Source organism: Natator depressus, chromosome 3 (assembly GCF_965152275.1).
Source record: "Natator depressus isolate rNatDep1 chromosome 3, rNatDep2.hap1, whole genome shotgun sequence".
Lineage (NCBI taxonomy): Eukaryota > Metazoa > Chordata > Testudines > Cheloniidae > Natator > Natator depressus.
The window spans coordinates 109,969,231-109,986,871 of NC_134236.1; the positions used below are offsets into that span (position 1 = coordinate 109,969,231).

Sequence of the window (17,641 nt, forward strand, 5' to 3'; positions counted from 1 at the left end):
TTTTAATGAAAGCTAAGCTTCTTGCCCTTTTGGTTGTGGAAAATAGCTTGAAATTATGAACCTTAAAGGCTCAAATACCAGAAACCAAATGAAAACAGTCCAAACTAATTAATTTTAAAATCTCATGATTTTGGGGAAACCTCATTCAGGATTTTTGAATCCTGAGGTGAGTAATACTGTTTGTTTGGGCAGGGAGGGGGTTAGCTTTATTTTCTGAAAATAAACAGTTCAGTATACAGTTTTATGGCCTGATCCTGCAGACAGGCATGCATATTGATAACTACTTACACAGAGAGTCACATTTACATGAGTTACTTCAGTATTTGCAGGATTGAGCCCTTAATTTGTGTGGTTTTTGTTTTGCTTTTGTGCTACAGATACTTGTTGGTCAGGAACCCTTGCCTTATAAATTTCCTGTTGAGCCAGAACCCCAGGAACCTGGAGTGGCTTCTGCAGACCTTGACAAATTTGAGAGTGATTTACAAAACATGTTAAAAGTTGTGGAAAAACACATGGAATCAAGTGATGAAGATGAAAAGGTTTGTGAGGAATGGATAAATTAAACAGCTTGATCACCTCTTCTTTGTTTCTTTAAAATACACTGCTGAATTAACTGATCTCTCTGAAAAGGAAATTTTGATATCTCAATGAATATGTAATACTACAATTTTCATAAATACTAGGGTTGGAAGAGACCTCAGGAGGTCATCTAGTCCAATCCCCTGCTCAAAACAGGACTAACACCAACTAAATCATCCCAGCCAGGGCTTTGTCAAGCCAGGCCTTAAAAACCTCTAAGGATATTTTACTGAAAACCACTTTAAATTGGCAGTAAAGTAGAGCGGCTGGGGCAGAATGAGGGGATGAGTAGAGTAGCTTCTCCTCCTCTCCCTAGCATGGATAAGCTGTGCTCTCTGCCTTGTTCACCCCTGCTCTTTGGCTGGTGCAGTGAGAACTCCCCATCCTGTCTCAATCTATTTTAATGATGGCTTTATATGTCCTTTAGTCTTTGATGCTTGTGGAGAATTGGAATTTCTCAGCTCCAATTTGTCTTGGGTGACAGTGGGATGCTTAACAGTTCTGAAGTGTTAATTTTGTTAGCATTCAGGCAGTCAGCAAATCCATTCTGAATACTCTAACTTGGGCTTTCTGTAAATGACCATAGGCTTCTATAATTTTTAGATGGATGAAGAGAGAGCCCAGATTGAGGAGGTTTTACGGAGTGGGGAGCAAGTGTTACAGCGGCCCATGGAGGACAACAAGAGGGAGAAGATCCGCTTGCAGCTGTTGCTTCTGCAGACAAGGCACAACAACGTAAAGGTGTGACTTCAGAGTTTTAACATGACTGACTTCTGGTGCAGTCTACCTGGTGGACTTCTGGAAGCCGATTTGAAATCTGATTGTGACCACGTAGTAGCATGGTTTAGGGGATGAAAGCCTTCAGCATATTTATTGTACATACAGAAAAAATGACTGACTGAACCTCAGTGATCCCTAATTCAAAAATATTCTCCAAAGTTATAGTTTTGTTTTTCTGCAGTTTGATTTTCTAAATTTTTAAATCTGTCCCCCGAGCCAATCAGAACGTGTTGTAATTAATTAACCCCCACATCATACTAAACAGAATCTGAGCTCAATTTAAAAGAAATAAGTAAAATCCCCCTCCCCCCATTAATTTTTCTCACACTGCATATCCCCCCTGCCTATTTTGTTATAGGAACTGAAGTCTTTTCAAAGGAGGCAGGTGGTGGAGCTCTCCCCTGCGTTCTCACAATATCAGAGAGAACAGGACAGTCTGTTGAACTGGCTGAACGAGACAGAGCACCATCTGTCAGGACTGCACGGAGAGGAAGATGAACAAAAACTACAGGTAAATACAGATGTTTAAAAAATTAAGAGTGAAGGTAATAAATGACTTCATATTAGAGTTGTGTGCTGGTGCTCAGGGATATTCTTTTGATGCCATCATGGTAAGGAGTGTGTCCAGAAGGGTTGTATTAATTTTTCCATTGTGTCAGTCTGGGATTAGCCTGGAGCATTGCCTTATCATTACCGGGGGAACAGTAGCAACCCCTGTCTAACTTTTTTAAATTTGTTATTCTTTGAGTGCTTGTTCACGTCCATTCCACATTAGGTGTGCGTGTGTCGCGTGCACGAGCATTGGAAACTTATCCCCTTAGTGGCTCCCGTCGCACCGGCGGGGCCCCCTGAGTGGCGCCACTGTGCTCTGCATATATACCCCTGCTGCCCGACCCCCTCCAGTTCCTTCTTACCGTCTGTGATGGCGTTGGACAACCTCTCTCTCTTGTATGAGAGCAGTCCCTTAGCCTTGCTCTTACATATAGCTGTTATCAGTTAGTTAGCTTACCTTTGTTGTGGACACTTAAGTGATTAGGTGCTTGGAGGCTTCCAGCACCCGCCCTGGGCCGCAGGGATTGTGCCACGTGCCGCAAGCCTATGCCAGTTAGTGACCCCCACAGCTCGTGTCTACGTTGCCTGGGGGGAAGAACATCAAACTGAGCGGTGTAAGATTTGCAAGGAGTTCAAGCCAAGAGCAAAGAAAGAAAGAGACTTTCGTTTAAAGCAGTTGTTGATGGAAGCCGCATTGCAGCCACCGGACCTGGAGCACCCGATGTCGGCTCCAGCTGCCTCGGTGTGTAGTGCTTCGGAGCTGTCGGGAGACCCCCACTGGCTAAACACCGAAAGCTGTTGGCACCACGCCACCAGACTAGGCCCCGGCACCACTTGTCCTCCCCGTTGCGGCCCACGGCACAGCCAAAAGGAAGGCGCGGACATTCCCTGCATAGGAGGCCGGCGCCTTCCAAGGCCCTGAACGCTGATAAGAGCGGGAAGGCCGCTGTACCGGCGCTGTCACGTGCGGCTTCAGCACCACAAGTCCCGCCGAGCCCAGGCCTAAGTGCAGACGATGGGCTCGAGGACTTAATGGATCAGCCCTCCACGCCTGGCACCTTTGAAGTGGTGAAGGACCTCATTGAGCTGTCGGCGATGAGCCTCCTCCCGTACAGGGAGAATCCGCCGGCACCCTTGCCACTGGTGCTGTTGAGGGGTAAGCCGGCAATGGTGTGCCGTTCAAGGACATCGTCCCGGCATCGCTCCTGGAGTTGGTCTCGGTCGAGCTCCGCATCTGTGGATGTGAGCTGGGGCTCCTGGTCAATGTCCTCAAGTCCACTCTCGTGCCCACGCAGAGAGTGGAATTCATAGGGGCGGTTCTGGACGTGGTGCAGGCCAGGGCAAGCCTTCCAGTATCCCGATTCTGAGCTATACGGCAAGTGGTGGCCTCTCTCTGCCAGTTTCCAATGACAACGGCCAGGTGCTGCCTGCGGCTGCTGGGCCACATGGCAGCATGCACGCATGTGGTCAGGCATGCCAGACTGAGACTCAGGACTCTGCAGGCGTGGCTCGCTCGGGTGTACCGCCCAGGCAGGGACCCCCTGGACTTGGTAGTGACAGCCCCAAGGGACGTGCTGGACTCCTTGCTGTGGTGGCAGTCCCAGCCTGTGGTTTGCGAAGGCATCCTCTTTGCCGCCCCACAACCGGACCTGATGCTGGTGACCAATGCATCAGACCATGGATGGGGGGCTCACCTGGGGGACCTCAGAGCTTGTGGTCCAAAGCAGAGCGGTCACTCCATATCAATGTGAAGAAGCTCAGAGCGGTTCGTCTAGCCTGCCAGACCTTTCACGCCACTCTGAGTGGTCACAGCGTGACAGTTCTGACAGACAACACTACTGCCATGTTTTATATAAACAAGCAGGGCAGGGCCTGTTCCTTGCTGCTCTGTCACGAGGCTCTCCTCCTCTGGGACTTTTGTATAGCCCAACCATTTTCCTCGAGGCGTCCTATCTCCCGGGGGTGCAAAACGAGCGGGTGGACTACCTCAGCAGGTCGTATCGCATGCACGAGTGGACGCTCAGAGTGGATGTCGTGCTTTCGCTCTTCCACAGGTGGGGGTTTCCCCGGGTAGACTTGTTTGCCACCAGGGCAAGGCCCAGTGCCTGCTGTTCTGCTCATTCCAGGACCACAGCCCGGGCTCAGTGGCAGACGTGTTTGTGATCCCATGGGGTGGGGGCTTGATGTATGTGATTCCCCTGCTCCCCTTGGTACACAAGGTCCTGCTCAAGGTACGCAGGGACAGGGCAGTGGTGGTCCTCATCACCCTGGCGTGGCCCCGCCAGCACTGGTACACAGCGCTCCTAGAGCTGTTGGTGGCGGCCCCGGTAGTCCTGCCCCTACACCTGGACCTCATCACGCAGGACGGCGTGCAGCTTCTCCACCCCGACCTGCAGTCGCTACGCCTGATGGCATGGAAGCTTTGTGGCTAAACGCCTTGGAGAGCCAGTGCTCCCTTTCTGTGCAGCAGATTCTGCTTGGCAGTAGGAAACCCTCTACCAGGGCTACCTATATGGCCAAGTGGAAAAGGTTCTCCTGTTGGTGTGAGCCCTGACAGGTACAGCCGTGCCAGGCCCCGGTGCAAGCCATTCTCCTGCAGCTCAAGCAGCAGGGGTTGGCCCCGTCCTCACTCAGAGTGCACCTGGTGGCCATCTCCGCCTTCCATCCAGGGTTTTTGGGGTGCTTGGTATTTTCCCACCCAGTGGTTGGACGGTTCCTTAAAGGATTAGAGAGGATGTTTCTGTACTCATGCCCCCCAGGCCCTCCTTGGAACCTTAACTTGGTCCTCTCTAAGCTCATGGGACCCTCGTTTGAGCCCCTCGCTACCTGCTCCCTCCTCCACCTTTCCTGGAAGGTGGCATTTCTGGTGGCCATTACCTCGGCCAGAAGGGTGTCTGAGCTGAGGGCTCTCACCTCTGAGCCACCGTATACAGTGTTTCACAAGGATAAGGTGCAGCTCCAGCCGCACCTCAAGTTCCTCCCTAAGGTGGTCTCCCAATTCCATTTGGGCCAGGACATTTGTCTGCCAGTGTTTTTTCCAAAACCCTGTACGGACCCGAGTCACCGCAGCCTACACACCCTGGATGTCCGTTGAGCCCTGGCGTTCTATTTGGAGCGCACCAAGCCCTTTCATAAATCCGCGCAGCTGTTTGTGGCCATAGAAGAGAGGATGAACGGCCTCCCTGTGTCGGCGCAGCGGATCTCGTCTTGGATTACAAGCTGCATCCAGGCGTGCTATGAGCTCGCAGGTGTTCCGGTCCTGGCGGTCATGGCCCACTCGACCAGGGCGCAAGCGACTTCCACGGCTTTCCTGGCACAGGTCCCGATCCAGGAGATCTGCAGAGCAGCCACCTGGTCCTCGGAGCACACCTTCACCACCCACTACGCGGTCAACCAGCAGGCCAGAGAGGACGCGGCAGTTGGCAGAGCGGTCCTCTGAGCAGTTGTTCCATGACTCCTACCCTCCTCCAGAGGTAAGCTTGTGATTCACCTAATGTGGAATGGATGTGAACAAGCACTCGAAGAAAAAAACGGTTACTTACCTTCTCGTAACTGTTCTTCAAAATGTGGTGTTCACATCCATTTCCCACCCTCCTATCCCTCTGTCGGAGTTGCTGGCCAGAAGGAACTCGAGGGGGTCGGGTTGGCAGGGGTATATATATGCACGGCGCAGTGGCGCCGCTCAGGGGGCCCCGACGGGAGCCGCTAAGGGAAAAAGTTTCCGACGCTTGTGCACGTGACGCGAGCACACCTAATGAGGAATGGACGTGAACAACACCTCTCGAAGAACAACAGTTACAAGAAGGTAAGTAACCGTTTTTTTTGTATATAAATACTTATTACAGGCAAGTGTTCAGTGCTGCCTCTAGTTAAGGTTCTCAGTTTCCTCTAATCTTGATGCCAAACTTTGCAAGTTAGCTTGATGTATACTAGTAATATTTTTGATCTGTTACGTCTTCAGATATTTTTCTCAAGGTAGTTTGTTCACTTGAGATTTATTTTTAGCCAGTCCATAATTTCATCTAGTCTCAGAAGGGAAGCCTCTCCCTGGTTGGCCATCTTGGCTGCAAGAGCTTGATTTGACAGCTTGTACCTTTTAGGATTTCTTAGAATGTCTGGAGATGGTGCAGCATCCATAAACGTATTAAAAGAAAAGAGTTGTAGAATAATATCTGTCAAATGTTTGTTAGATGGGGGAGAGGGGGAAGCAATCCAGCTGCTGATGATTGTGGATTGTAGGAAGTGAGGAAGAGCGCTGTAAAGCTATGTACCCACCATCCTCCAGTAGCGCCCATTCGTTCTAATTGCATTCAGTTTTAATATACATGTACATATGTATCTCTTAAAATTTGAAATATATGTATTTAAAGAGATTTTTGTATTACCTTATCTATTTTTTATTGTATTTTATTATGGTCCTCTTCATAAATTTGAATTTTACTCTGTAAAGAGCTACTGAATTGATTGGGTTTGGGTGGTCCTGTTTAAATCCTATTACAATGTAATAGCTTTACTGTAAATAAAATGTAAATGTGGTCTCAGTTCTCCAATGAGCTGCATATGAATAGCTCACTGAAGTTAATGGAGCTGCTGGCATGGGAAACACTGTGTCATAGAGAACTCTTTGCAGCATCAGGATTCTATGCAGCCATGTATAAATGGTGTTAAAAATGTGTGCATATAACATAAATAGAATATGAAGGGTACATTCACACCAAATACTGGAAGAAGGAAACAAACCATTTTCATACGGATAAAAGTACAGGGGAACATGATACCATCAATTTTGGGGACCCCCTCCCCAAATTTATATGCAATTTAAGAATAAATTTGTCTAAAGAAGTAATTACATATTAAATCCCCATAAATTCATTTTCTATTAATTTTAACTTGGAAATATGAGTGATGTTTTTCTTAGGTTTCTCCTCTTTTTTAAACAAATATTAATATGTCAGGCCCTGATCATATAAAGACTTATATGTGTACTGTACTTTACACAATATAAAAAGTCTCATTGAAGTTTGTGGGGATACTCAGTGTGTGTAAAGTTAAGCACGTGCGTAAATCTTTGCTGGATTGTGTGCTAATTTTCTAAAGAAAAATGATATATTCTGTAATTCAGTGGAATATAAAAATGAAACCTAGATATTAAACATATGAAATAACTTCTCTTAAACTTTGAGAATACTGATTTTTTTTACATTATGCATAAAGTTCTGTACACTTACTCAAGGGAGTATAAAATAATATGATTCTGATGTTTTGCTTTATTTGAGTACTAGTATGTGATCATGTAAAAAACATGGACTATCAAGGCACATGCAAAAGAGGGTGCAGTTTAGGTTGCATAAGCAACTTTCACTTTCATGTCCAAACTTCTGAGTACTTCACTTTGTAACCTCATAATTCTTTAAAGATAATTTTTGTCTGAGAATTAATATTTAACTACAAAGGGCGAAATATTACTTATGAGAGTTCTATTGTGTGTAATAGTTAGACTCCCAAACAGCTAGAAGTTCCCAACTAATCTGAGAGGACTTTCTGCTAAGACACTATTTATTGATTTAGTTCCTGTCCAGAAATCTCTGTTTTTAGGTGCTGAGGTTATGAATTCTTTTTTCTATTTCTCCTTTTCATCCTACCAAGATAGTTTGACTGATATGACAATTAGTTTAATATTTTATGCAGTAACAATGAAAAGCCCTGTGAAGGAGTAAGTACTTTCTTGGACAAGCTTGGGGGTTAGGCAATCTGTGAAGTCAGTTCTGAATTTCTGGTTATGAAGCTTCATAATTAAAACCAATCAATCTCTTTGATTGTTCAGTAACTTTTTAAACCCAGGACCAATTAAAGAGGGGGATGGGGAATGTTCATGCTCCGAATGAGACCTATACAGCATGAAATATTAATGTGATACATGTCATTTACTGCCCCATTGCATCAGCTACCTATGACAGCCATAAGGTTATAAGAGCTGATCTGCTGTCCTTAGCGACTTTGTATATCGTGATAGTTACATTAAGGTTTCAGGTTCACATTAATGGTAATCCCCTTTAGATGGGCATTTTAACTCATTAACCTTCTATTGTGTACCTGCAGGATCAGTGGGCTGTTAATGATGGACTCTAAGTCCCAACATCTGTTAGCTGAACCTGTATCTGGTTGCTCTATCAGGTACTTCATTAATCACTCCTGCCTATGTGCGTGACCCGTCTGGGTTTACTGCTGCACCAGGGGGCAGGCACCCTGAGACAAGCCATATTAAAATGGGACTATATTTACTTCATAGGATGCTTAAGATCTCCCTGCATGTCAGACAGCAGCTTATTCCCAAGAGGATCAATCTCCTCCCCCTCATACTCTACAAAGAGCCACTTAAGGCTTCCCATCAAACAAAGGACAAATCTCATAGCTAAAGAACTCCTGAGGTTGTCTAATCTTGAGGTGAGCCATTGTAATCTTTCACCTTGCCCATATCCCTTTCGGACACTGAGTCCAAATGGGTTTGGACAGGAAAAACAGTGGGGGGCCTCTCAGCACAGATTTCAGATCTTCACCATTCACCCAAGGGTCCCTTCCAGTTCTCTGGATTTTTCTATACTGTGCATTCCTGACACAGAATCTCTGAGAGGAAGCAAGCCACAAACGAGTAAACCAACGGAGTCTTAAGTCTCCTTGTGGGATGAAGAACTGCTTCCACTCAGTGCCAGGAAATGTAATTTCCCACAAAATCTTAAGACCTTATACAGGCGAACAAGGCTGCATTTTAATGTACTTCAAAACAAATCCAGTCTGACTACCCTTCCAGAGATCACAGAAATATAGGGCTGGAAGGGACCTTGAGACATCATCAAGTCCAGCACCAGTGCTATGGGGATCGCAAGGTTATTACATAGTGGGTCGCGAGCTGTCAGCCTCCACCCCAAACTCTGCTTTGCCTCCAGCATTTATAATGGTGGTAAATATTTATTTTTAAAAGGGTTTTTAATTTATAAGGGGCGGTCGCACTCAGAGGCTTCCTGTGTGAAAGGGATCACCAGTACAAAAGTTTGAGAAACACTGATCTAGACCATCCCTGACAGGTGTTTGTCCAACTTGTTTTTAAAAGCTTCCAATGATAGGGACTCCATGACCTCCCTTGGAGGCCGGTTCCAGACCTTAACTACTATCCTAGTTAGAAAGTTTTTCCTAATATCTAACCTAAATCTACTTTGCTGCAGATTAAGCGCATATACTTCTTGTCCTACTTTCAGTGGACATGGAGAACAACTGAACATCATCCTTTTGATAACACTTTGGAAGACTGGTGTCCAGTCCCCCCTTAGTCGTCTTTTCTCAAGACTAAACATGTCCAGCTTTTTTAACCTTTCCTCATAGGTCAGGTTTTCTAAATGTTCTTTTATCATTTTTTGTTAGTCTCCTTTACACTCTTTTCAATATGTCCACATCTTTTTCTAAAATGTGTTGCCCAGAATTGGACACTGTACTCCAGTTGGGACCTCACCAGTGCTGAGTGGGATAATTACTTCCTATGTCCTATATGCAATGATCCTTTCAATATACCCCAGAATCATATAAGCCTTTTTTTGCAGCTGCATCATATTAATGGCTCACGTTCAGTTTGTGATCTGCTATAACTCCCAGGTCCTTTTCACCAGTACTGCTACCAAAACAGTTCTTCCCCATTTTGTAGTTGTGCATTTAATTTTTCCTTCCTAAGTGAAGTACTTTGCAGTTGTCTTTATTGAATTTCATCTTGTTGAATTCAGACCAGTTCTCCACGTTGTCAAGGTAATTTTGAGTTTTAAACCTGTCTTTCAAAGTGCTTGCAATCCTTCCCAGCTTGGTGACCTCTGCAAAGTTTGTAAATGTACTCTCTATTCCATTATCCAAGTCATTAATGAAAATCTTGACTAGAACCACACCCAGGACTGACCTCTGCACCCCACTAGGTACACCCTCCCGGTCTGACAGCAAACCACTGATAACTACTGTTTGAGTGTAGTCTTTCAACCACCTTATAGTAATTTCATCTAGACCACCTTTCCCTCACTTCCACATAACATTCTCATAAGCAAATATGTCCAACACATTTCTAAAATCAAGGTATATCATGTGTTCTGCTTCCCCCTTAGCCACTCAGTCAGTAATCCTATCAAAGAAGAAAATTGTTTGTTTGGCATGATATGTTCTTGACAAATACATGCTGACTATTCCTTATAAACCTATTGTCCTTGAGGTGCTTACAAATTGATTGTTAGATAATTTGTTCCAGTATCTTTCCAGATATTGAAGTTAGGCTGACTGGTCTATTATTCCCCAAGTCCTCCTTGTTCCCCTTTTTAAAGATAGATACTATGTTTGCCCTTCTCGAGTCTTCTGGGACCTCTCCCATCCTCCAGAAGTTCTCAAAGATAATTGCTAATAGCTCCGAGCTTGCTTCAGCTAGTTCCTTAAGTACCCTAGGGTGAATTTCATTAGGCCCTGCTGATTTGAATACATCTGATTTACCTAAATGTTCTTTAATCTGTTCTTTCCCTATTTTGGCTTGCATTCCTTCCCCCTGTTAATATTAATTGGGTTGAGTATTGGGTCATCATTAACCTTTTTAGTGAAGACTGAAGCAAAACTGGCATCAAGCACCCCAGCTTTCTCTTCCCTAACAAAGGATCCTTCAAAGAGTAATTTTTCTACGCAAGGACCTATTGATAGGAAGGTGGAATCTTCACTGAGAAGAAAGGAAAAAGGCACCTCTGCAGCCTTCAGAGGTTTTATAGCATTGACTTGCCTCATGCAGTGAGTTCTGGAGTAGACAGTGGGAGAGGAGGGAGGTCCGTGCATCTATGAATGCTCAGTGGGAGGAGGGCAAATGCGGGTTCAATATGGGATAAGGATACATGTGGCTTGAGTACAGATAAAACAGCTACTCATAATTTGAGTACTCAGGTGACCCATGCTAAAGTGCTTTGCTGAACAGGGTGCTTTCCTGAATCAAAGGCATTTAGATAATAAAGCAATTAATACATTTTTAAGGTGGCCCCTGTATGTAAAAAATCATGTCGGAATGTATGTACGTAGCACAGAATGTTGATAGACCAGAATTTTCATGTGGAGGTTGGTTGCTCACAATCAGTTACTCTATTTGAAAACATCATCTAGCTTCCAGACGTAACCAGTATTGTTAAATCAGTTGGATTTACAGAGAGGATGAGCTGTTTGAATGTAATGGTCTAAAACTCAGATAGTATAGTGCCAATATTGCTTCATACCCTTTTACCCCCAGACTTTTGATACTGAGGTGCACTTTGAGTAGTGTGTGAAACTTCCACTTCCAGAGGTTTGTTTTTGTGGCTTGTGTATTATATGTTTAGTTGAGTGATCTTGAACTCTTGCTAGCAAGTATGTCCCCTGAGGCTTTTTTTTTTTTAAATGGGTACTATCAACATTTCTGAAGTGAGAAATTGTGCTCCCAAGAAAGATCAGTCAAGATGAACCCAGTTGCCATAGAGTTCCTGTGGAGCCAACGGACAGTCTGATCCTGAAACTAGAAAAATGCTGAATCACCTGATAAAGCATTTAATTTCTCCTCCCTCCCCCCAGCAAGGGCAAACATTTTGATTCCTTGTGTGCCTGTGATCTCAGTAAGGATGTTTTATGAGGAAGAGGAAAAATCCCTGGAAGTATCCCAGTTCAGAAACCTGACACAACTCTCTGCTAAGCTGCCAGTGTTTGCCTGATGCATTTCCAACCTCTGGTTCGATCCTGATTTGGAAAGTGTTAGGTGAGTTTTGTTAACTCACTGATGCAGCTAGCTCAATATGCAACCATGAGATAAGCGCTCAAGAAGATGGAGCTAGCATTTGGAATGGACAAGTTTGAGGGAAACAACTCTTGGATTAGATAAGCCTGGGAAGAAAGCTTAGACTTGGGTTTCATATAGCATTACTTAGGAGTTACCTTTGTGTTACTAAACCAGGGCCAAGGAAGGGGGAGACTTTAACACTCAATAAATGTATACTTTTGTTAGGCATGGGATGGACTCTACCCACTTAGGATTGTGTACACTTATTCTATAGAATGGCTGATAGTCTTTCCTGAAATATTGATGATATGCTATGTGTCCCTTGCCCACCCATACTGAAACAAAGTTTATTTGAAATATATATTGTCTGGAGAAGCATAAATCAGGCGTTTATAGCTTTCATAAAACTTTCCCTGAGCTTTTTTCTAGCTGGATCTTCAGTGTGAAGGCATTTTTTTTAAATCACTTTCAATTTCAAGAGGATGGTTCTCATTTAGATTTTCTTCCTACCTTGCTATACCCCATGATTTAGCTGAGATAAAGGCAAATGAATTCTTAAATTGCCGGAGGAAATTAGTGGACTAAAGTTCTTGAGATTACTCCCCTCCCCCACCCCCAAGATTTAGAAAATTATTTGACATGAACAAATGATCATTTTACAGATTGAAAGGGAATTTGCTGCTGGTGTTCATGCTGTTCTCTTCCTGATACACTGGTGTTGACATTTAATTGGGTCAGAACGCAACCACCAGAGGCTCATAAGTAATATTCTCTCATAGTTAAGTAAAGCTCTCCATTTTTCCTCTTATTCTGTATTTGTTATTCATCTTACGTAAAAAGACCTCAGGATTTCGTAAATGTGAGCAATTTCTTTCGCAGTAGTTAAGTAGAAAATTTGTGCACTCACTGATTGCATAGATTTAACTCGGATGAGCAGGTAAAACTGACACAGCAATCTCAATACTCAAATGAAAAAGCCTGTTTCCAGAATTCAGTGTGTATGGCAAGAGTGGTTTGAAATGCTGGATTTCCCTGACCAACAGGATGTTTATTTGCAAAGATGGGAATACAGTGGAAGCTTGATTAACTGAGGTACCTTATTGTATAAAATATATGCTCCGAGTGAGTATTCTCCATTCATATTGAAGATGTGTATTTTGTAAGGAGAGTTGTCCAGATCCTCAAAGGTATTTAGGTGCTTATTTCCCTTGATAGCAATAAGGGTTAGACTCCTTAGATATCTTTGAGGATATGGGTCAAAATGTTTAATAAAGCTGTCCTTTCAGCAGTGAAATTAGAGATGGAAAAGACAATTAGGTCATCCAGTCACCTCTTCCAAGGCAGTAGCTCTACCACTTGATCTTTGATTTGCTTTTTATCTTTTGGTGCTTAAGATAAAGTTGGGCACCAAACTTCCATGCTTACGATTTTTTAAAAAGAAAAACACCAGGTTTACATGAGATTTAGTTGGAGTGAGCCAACTTGCCAGGGACATAATTACATGAGGCAGAAATTACCGTTCCTCCCCAGGCCTTGTTGGTTCTGCATCTCCACATTTAAGGAGGAGAAAAGCTGAATATATAAAGCAGTAGTGTAGTAATATACATACACCACTCTGGTGTGTTTACCCATTGAATGATGTGTGAAAAGGGGGAAATAACTTTTCAGTGATTGCAGCCAGCTGTAATTAGGTGTACTCTGCAGGAACTGCTTCAGGAGCTCGAACAGCACCGCGAGGAATTCACTGCTTTGCAGAAGAAGAACAGCAACCTGTCCCAATATGGCCCAGTTGGCGAAGCAGAGCACACTAATGTTTGTCAGCGCTGGCAACAAGTTGAAACCCAGTTTGCTGTATGTCAACAGATGCAGTTCAAATCCCAGGTAAGCTTTTTTTCTAATGGAAGATAAACAATTGTATTTTACAATGCAGCAGGACAGAAACATAAGTCAAAAGAACTATCCATTTGAATGAAATCCAGAGCCTTGCATTTGGCCAGTGCATACTGGCATGCGTGCTGCAATAATTTGTAGCATCCTTCATCCTCTGCCATGGAGGTAGCTGCAGAACCACAGCATGTGGGTTACTGCACCTTAGTGGTCCTACATGACTTTTAGGCATTTGTCCATTCTCAGTCTTCTTTTACACCTTGTGCACTGCTGAGGAAAGATTTTGAAGAGAGCAAGGATGATGATGCAAAGAGATTGCCCTCTCCTTCTGCAGCAGAAGCACACTGGTTCCAAGGCCGGGGAGACCTGCGTGGCTGCAGGAGAGAGAGCTGGATTTATGTCTTCAGAATTAAATCACTGAAGTTGGTGAAGTAATAAAGCATGTGAACAAAATGAACATATAGGGACACCCTGAAAATAGTAGCATGCACATGTACTGGTTTATAAATTTTCTAGATCTGTCTGTCACGACAGAATTGTGCAATCAGCATATGCGTAATTGTTGTGAGTTTTTTCTAACAGTGCCTATCCACTATTGTGATACTGCATCAAAGGTCAGTATTGATATCTGATAGAGGTCTATAAAATCATGACCAGTGTGGAGAGTGTAAAAAAGGAAGTGTTGTTTACTCCTTCTCATAACACAAGAACTAGGGGCCACCAAATGAAATTAATAGGCAGGAGGTTTAAAACAAACAAAAGGAAGTATTTCTTCACACAACACACAGTCAACCTGTGGAACTCTTTGCCAGGATGTTGTGAAGGCCAAGACTATAACAGGGTTCAAAGAAGAACTAGATAAACTCCTGGAGGATAGGTCCATCAATGGCTATTAGCTAGGACGGGCAGGGATGGTGTCCCTAGCCTCTGTTTGCCAGAAGCTGGGAATGGGCGATGGGGGATGGATCACTTGATGGTTACCTGTTTTGTTCATTCCCTCTGGGGCACCTGGCATTGGCAATTGGCATTGGAAGACAGGATACTTGGCTAAATGGACCTTTGGTCTGACCCAGTATGGCCGTTCTTATGATTATTTTAAGCCCCTATGTTTTAACTATGCTCTCAATTGCATTAGACCCAATTTTGTGCTTGTACATCATGATTTTTTTTTTTGTGCATGATAAATGGCTGAGACATAACATGTTATGAATTAGTAGTCTTGTGGCAGTGCCCTGATGTTCCAGTTTCAGTACAGTGCTAGCACTGCAGTTTGGCATCCTTCCTTAGAAGTGTTCAGTACCTGAGATAAATTTCATTCAACAGCTAGATGCCCTTCTGTGGTTCTTTTACTCTTGACCACACAGATTATGCCCACTGGATTCTAGTAGATTTGAACAACATGTTTAAGGTGCCCAGAAGTATCCAGACATTGAATACAACTTTAAGCTTGACAAGTTCATAGAGTGAAAGACCCAAGTGTGTTTTCTCAGCCACTGCTATTGATCAAACACAGAATTATTATATCAAGGGAGAGCTGTTTGTCTCACTGACCATTGAAGTACATTTGGGTAGTGGATGATGAGTAGGCCAGATGTCGTTTGAGTGATTTGAGCAACTGTAAGAGATTTAGCAGCACAATGGGAGGAAGAAAATGCAAAATATCACAGATGAACAGCAGCTATGCAGAAATCAATTGCAAAAGTTGCCAATTTTCCTTCAATCTTCCTGAGATTGAATAACTGGTCTGTCCATTTGGAGTGGAGCACAAAAAGCTGATCTTCCTCAATACTGTTCTAAGGATTGCAGACCCAGCTGCGGAAGAGACCTTTTGTAAGTAGAGGTATTTTTTGAAGATCACTTTTAATAGCTTAAGGAAAGAAAAAATGCCACTTCATGCTGTTACTGGTGCAGTTAATTACCCTGCTTTGGTAGCTGAACACCTGAAGTGAGTTTTTACCAAAAACCCCAATCATGAATTTTAGAGTAACTTTGAATTTTTTTTATGGTTTATATATAGAGTGGTAGACACAGGATGAAAATTTAGATGAATTCTTCTGATATGTGTTTCTACCATCATGCTAATTGGCAGCAAACCTTAATGTTGGTACTAAGAGTGATCTATTCAATATGTCTACACAATTTAGCGGAGGCAATATTAAAGGCATTGAAGTTACTAATGTTCTCGCTGCTGTTATTACAAAGAACACTTTTTAGAATATTACACTCAGCATCACTTCACCTTCTCCCCTACCTCCCCCCAAAGTACCTTGTGGGACTGTTATATATTTTAAAAGGTACAAGTAGATTTGGCATTGAATTGGAGTTCAAATAGGACACTGGTTCTGCAGGCACTTCAATAAACTGGCACAACCTCTTACTTATAAGAGAGAACTCTTCCATTTCCTCTCCAATTTCCTTACTAAGCCATTTGATCAAAACACAAAGGAACTTGCAAATAATATAGAGCTCTGATACTCATTGCACCATCAGGCAGTTTTGTCAGCTCATTTGCTTCCTGTAACCATGATAGTGTGTTCTACATACAGCAGGTGAAGCAGAGAATGTTCATTGCAAGATTTTAATTTTTATGGTTAATGTTAAAGCTCTCATGTTTTCAGTGATGGCAACACAGTGTCCTCTGTCCCTTAACAAGCTTTTGAAACAGGAAACCATTTCCAGGATGTTTCAGCCCATGGAAAATCTGCTTCATATACCTGTGACTACTGTCTTTTCCAGATATGGCAATGATGTAACCTAGGCCACCTGGAGCTAATTTCCAGGAACTCTCCAGTGCACTTATGTCCTCTATATCACATGCCATAGAAGAAAGCTGCATTTTACCACCTCCAGTGCTTCCCTCTCTGCTAACTAGAAATTCACCCAAACAGATTCTGTTCTATAGGAGCCACATCAGATGATTCCAGAAGCCCCAGAAGTTGCTAATCTTTTGTGGCTGGAAAATAGATACGGTGGATGCTGTATGCATACAAACATGGCACTCGGTTGCAGTATTTTGTCATTATGAGGGAAAGTGAGGCACAAACTACGTTGATGCTGGAAACCATGTAAGCATCTTTCAGCAAGAATATTTAGTACTTGCTGGAAAAGTGCTCACATGCTTTTAAATCTTTAGGGCCTTAGTCATCCCATGCAAAGCTTAAAACTTATGAGAGCATATTTAAAAATACTTTAGGGAGCAAAAAGTGCTAAGAAGATGGGGAGGAAAAATGGTGGGATGTGCTGGAGTAAATTTACAACTGTGTTTTGTCTTCAGTAAAGCACTGACAACCAGGAAAGCAGAGACTATCTTTTCTTTCCATTTGTTTCCTGTAAACGTGAGTCCAGGGAGAAAGTGTTACACCTTTTGGCATGAGGTACAAAAATGAAGGTGGGAGAACTAAAAAGATTTTTTTTTTTAAAAAGGATTTAAAAAATAAATAAATTGCTGGTATAATCCTGATATTGGGTAATTTTGAGAATGATAGAACTCCTGTGTCTTTTGTTTTTAATTTAGAAAATGCCTACTCTGAATATAGTAGAAATTTTTCATTTGTAACAGTAGCCTTTTTGTTTTGGATTTTTCTTTTTCCAAAATGCATTAAATTGAGAAGAATAAATAATTAAATGACCTTTTATGTTTCTTTAGGCGATCCCTGTCCTGAGGTTAAAAGGCAACTATCCATCAGGAATTACGGCTTCTCCTTTCCCTAATGAATACCTCGTTGAAATTAACAGAGTTTTGCTGGCTATGGCCGATGTTGAACTGTTGCTGAATGCACCAGAGCTAAACACTGGTGTCTATGAGGACTTCTCTACTCAGGAAGACTCATTGAAGGTATTGCAAATTTAAGTGTTGTATTGCAAAAAGAGCAACAAAAAAGGATGAAAACCAAGAAATGATTCAGTGGTTACATTTTCAACTTGTGTAGTGTACTGGTTCAATATATATCTTGTAGAAAATAATAAATAAATCCTACTTGTGTCCTTCCCACTGTAGCTGCTGTTGGTAACTGTCACGTGTCAGTGCATATTTTCTCTCTC

General features: G+C 43.0%; 1 protein-coding gene across 1 annotated transcript in view; it reads left to right on the plus strand.

The window, feature by feature from the left end:
• Window positions 1–17,641, plus strand: part of UTRN (utrophin) — a 594,030-nt gene that overhangs the window by 224,870 nt on the left and 351,519 nt on the right. Inside the window, exons 38-42 of the mRNA XM_074948548.1 lie at window positions 378–539; window positions 1,183–1,320; window positions 1,718–1,870; window positions 13,418–13,594; window positions 17,247–17,435. Of these exons, the coding sequence (XP_074804649.1) occupies window positions 378–539; window positions 1,183–1,320; window positions 1,718–1,870; window positions 13,418–13,594; window positions 17,247–17,435 (819 nt within the window). The remainder of the gene's footprint in view (window positions 1–377; window positions 540–1,182; window positions 1,321–1,717; window positions 1,871–13,417; window positions 13,595–17,246; window positions 17,436–17,641) is intronic.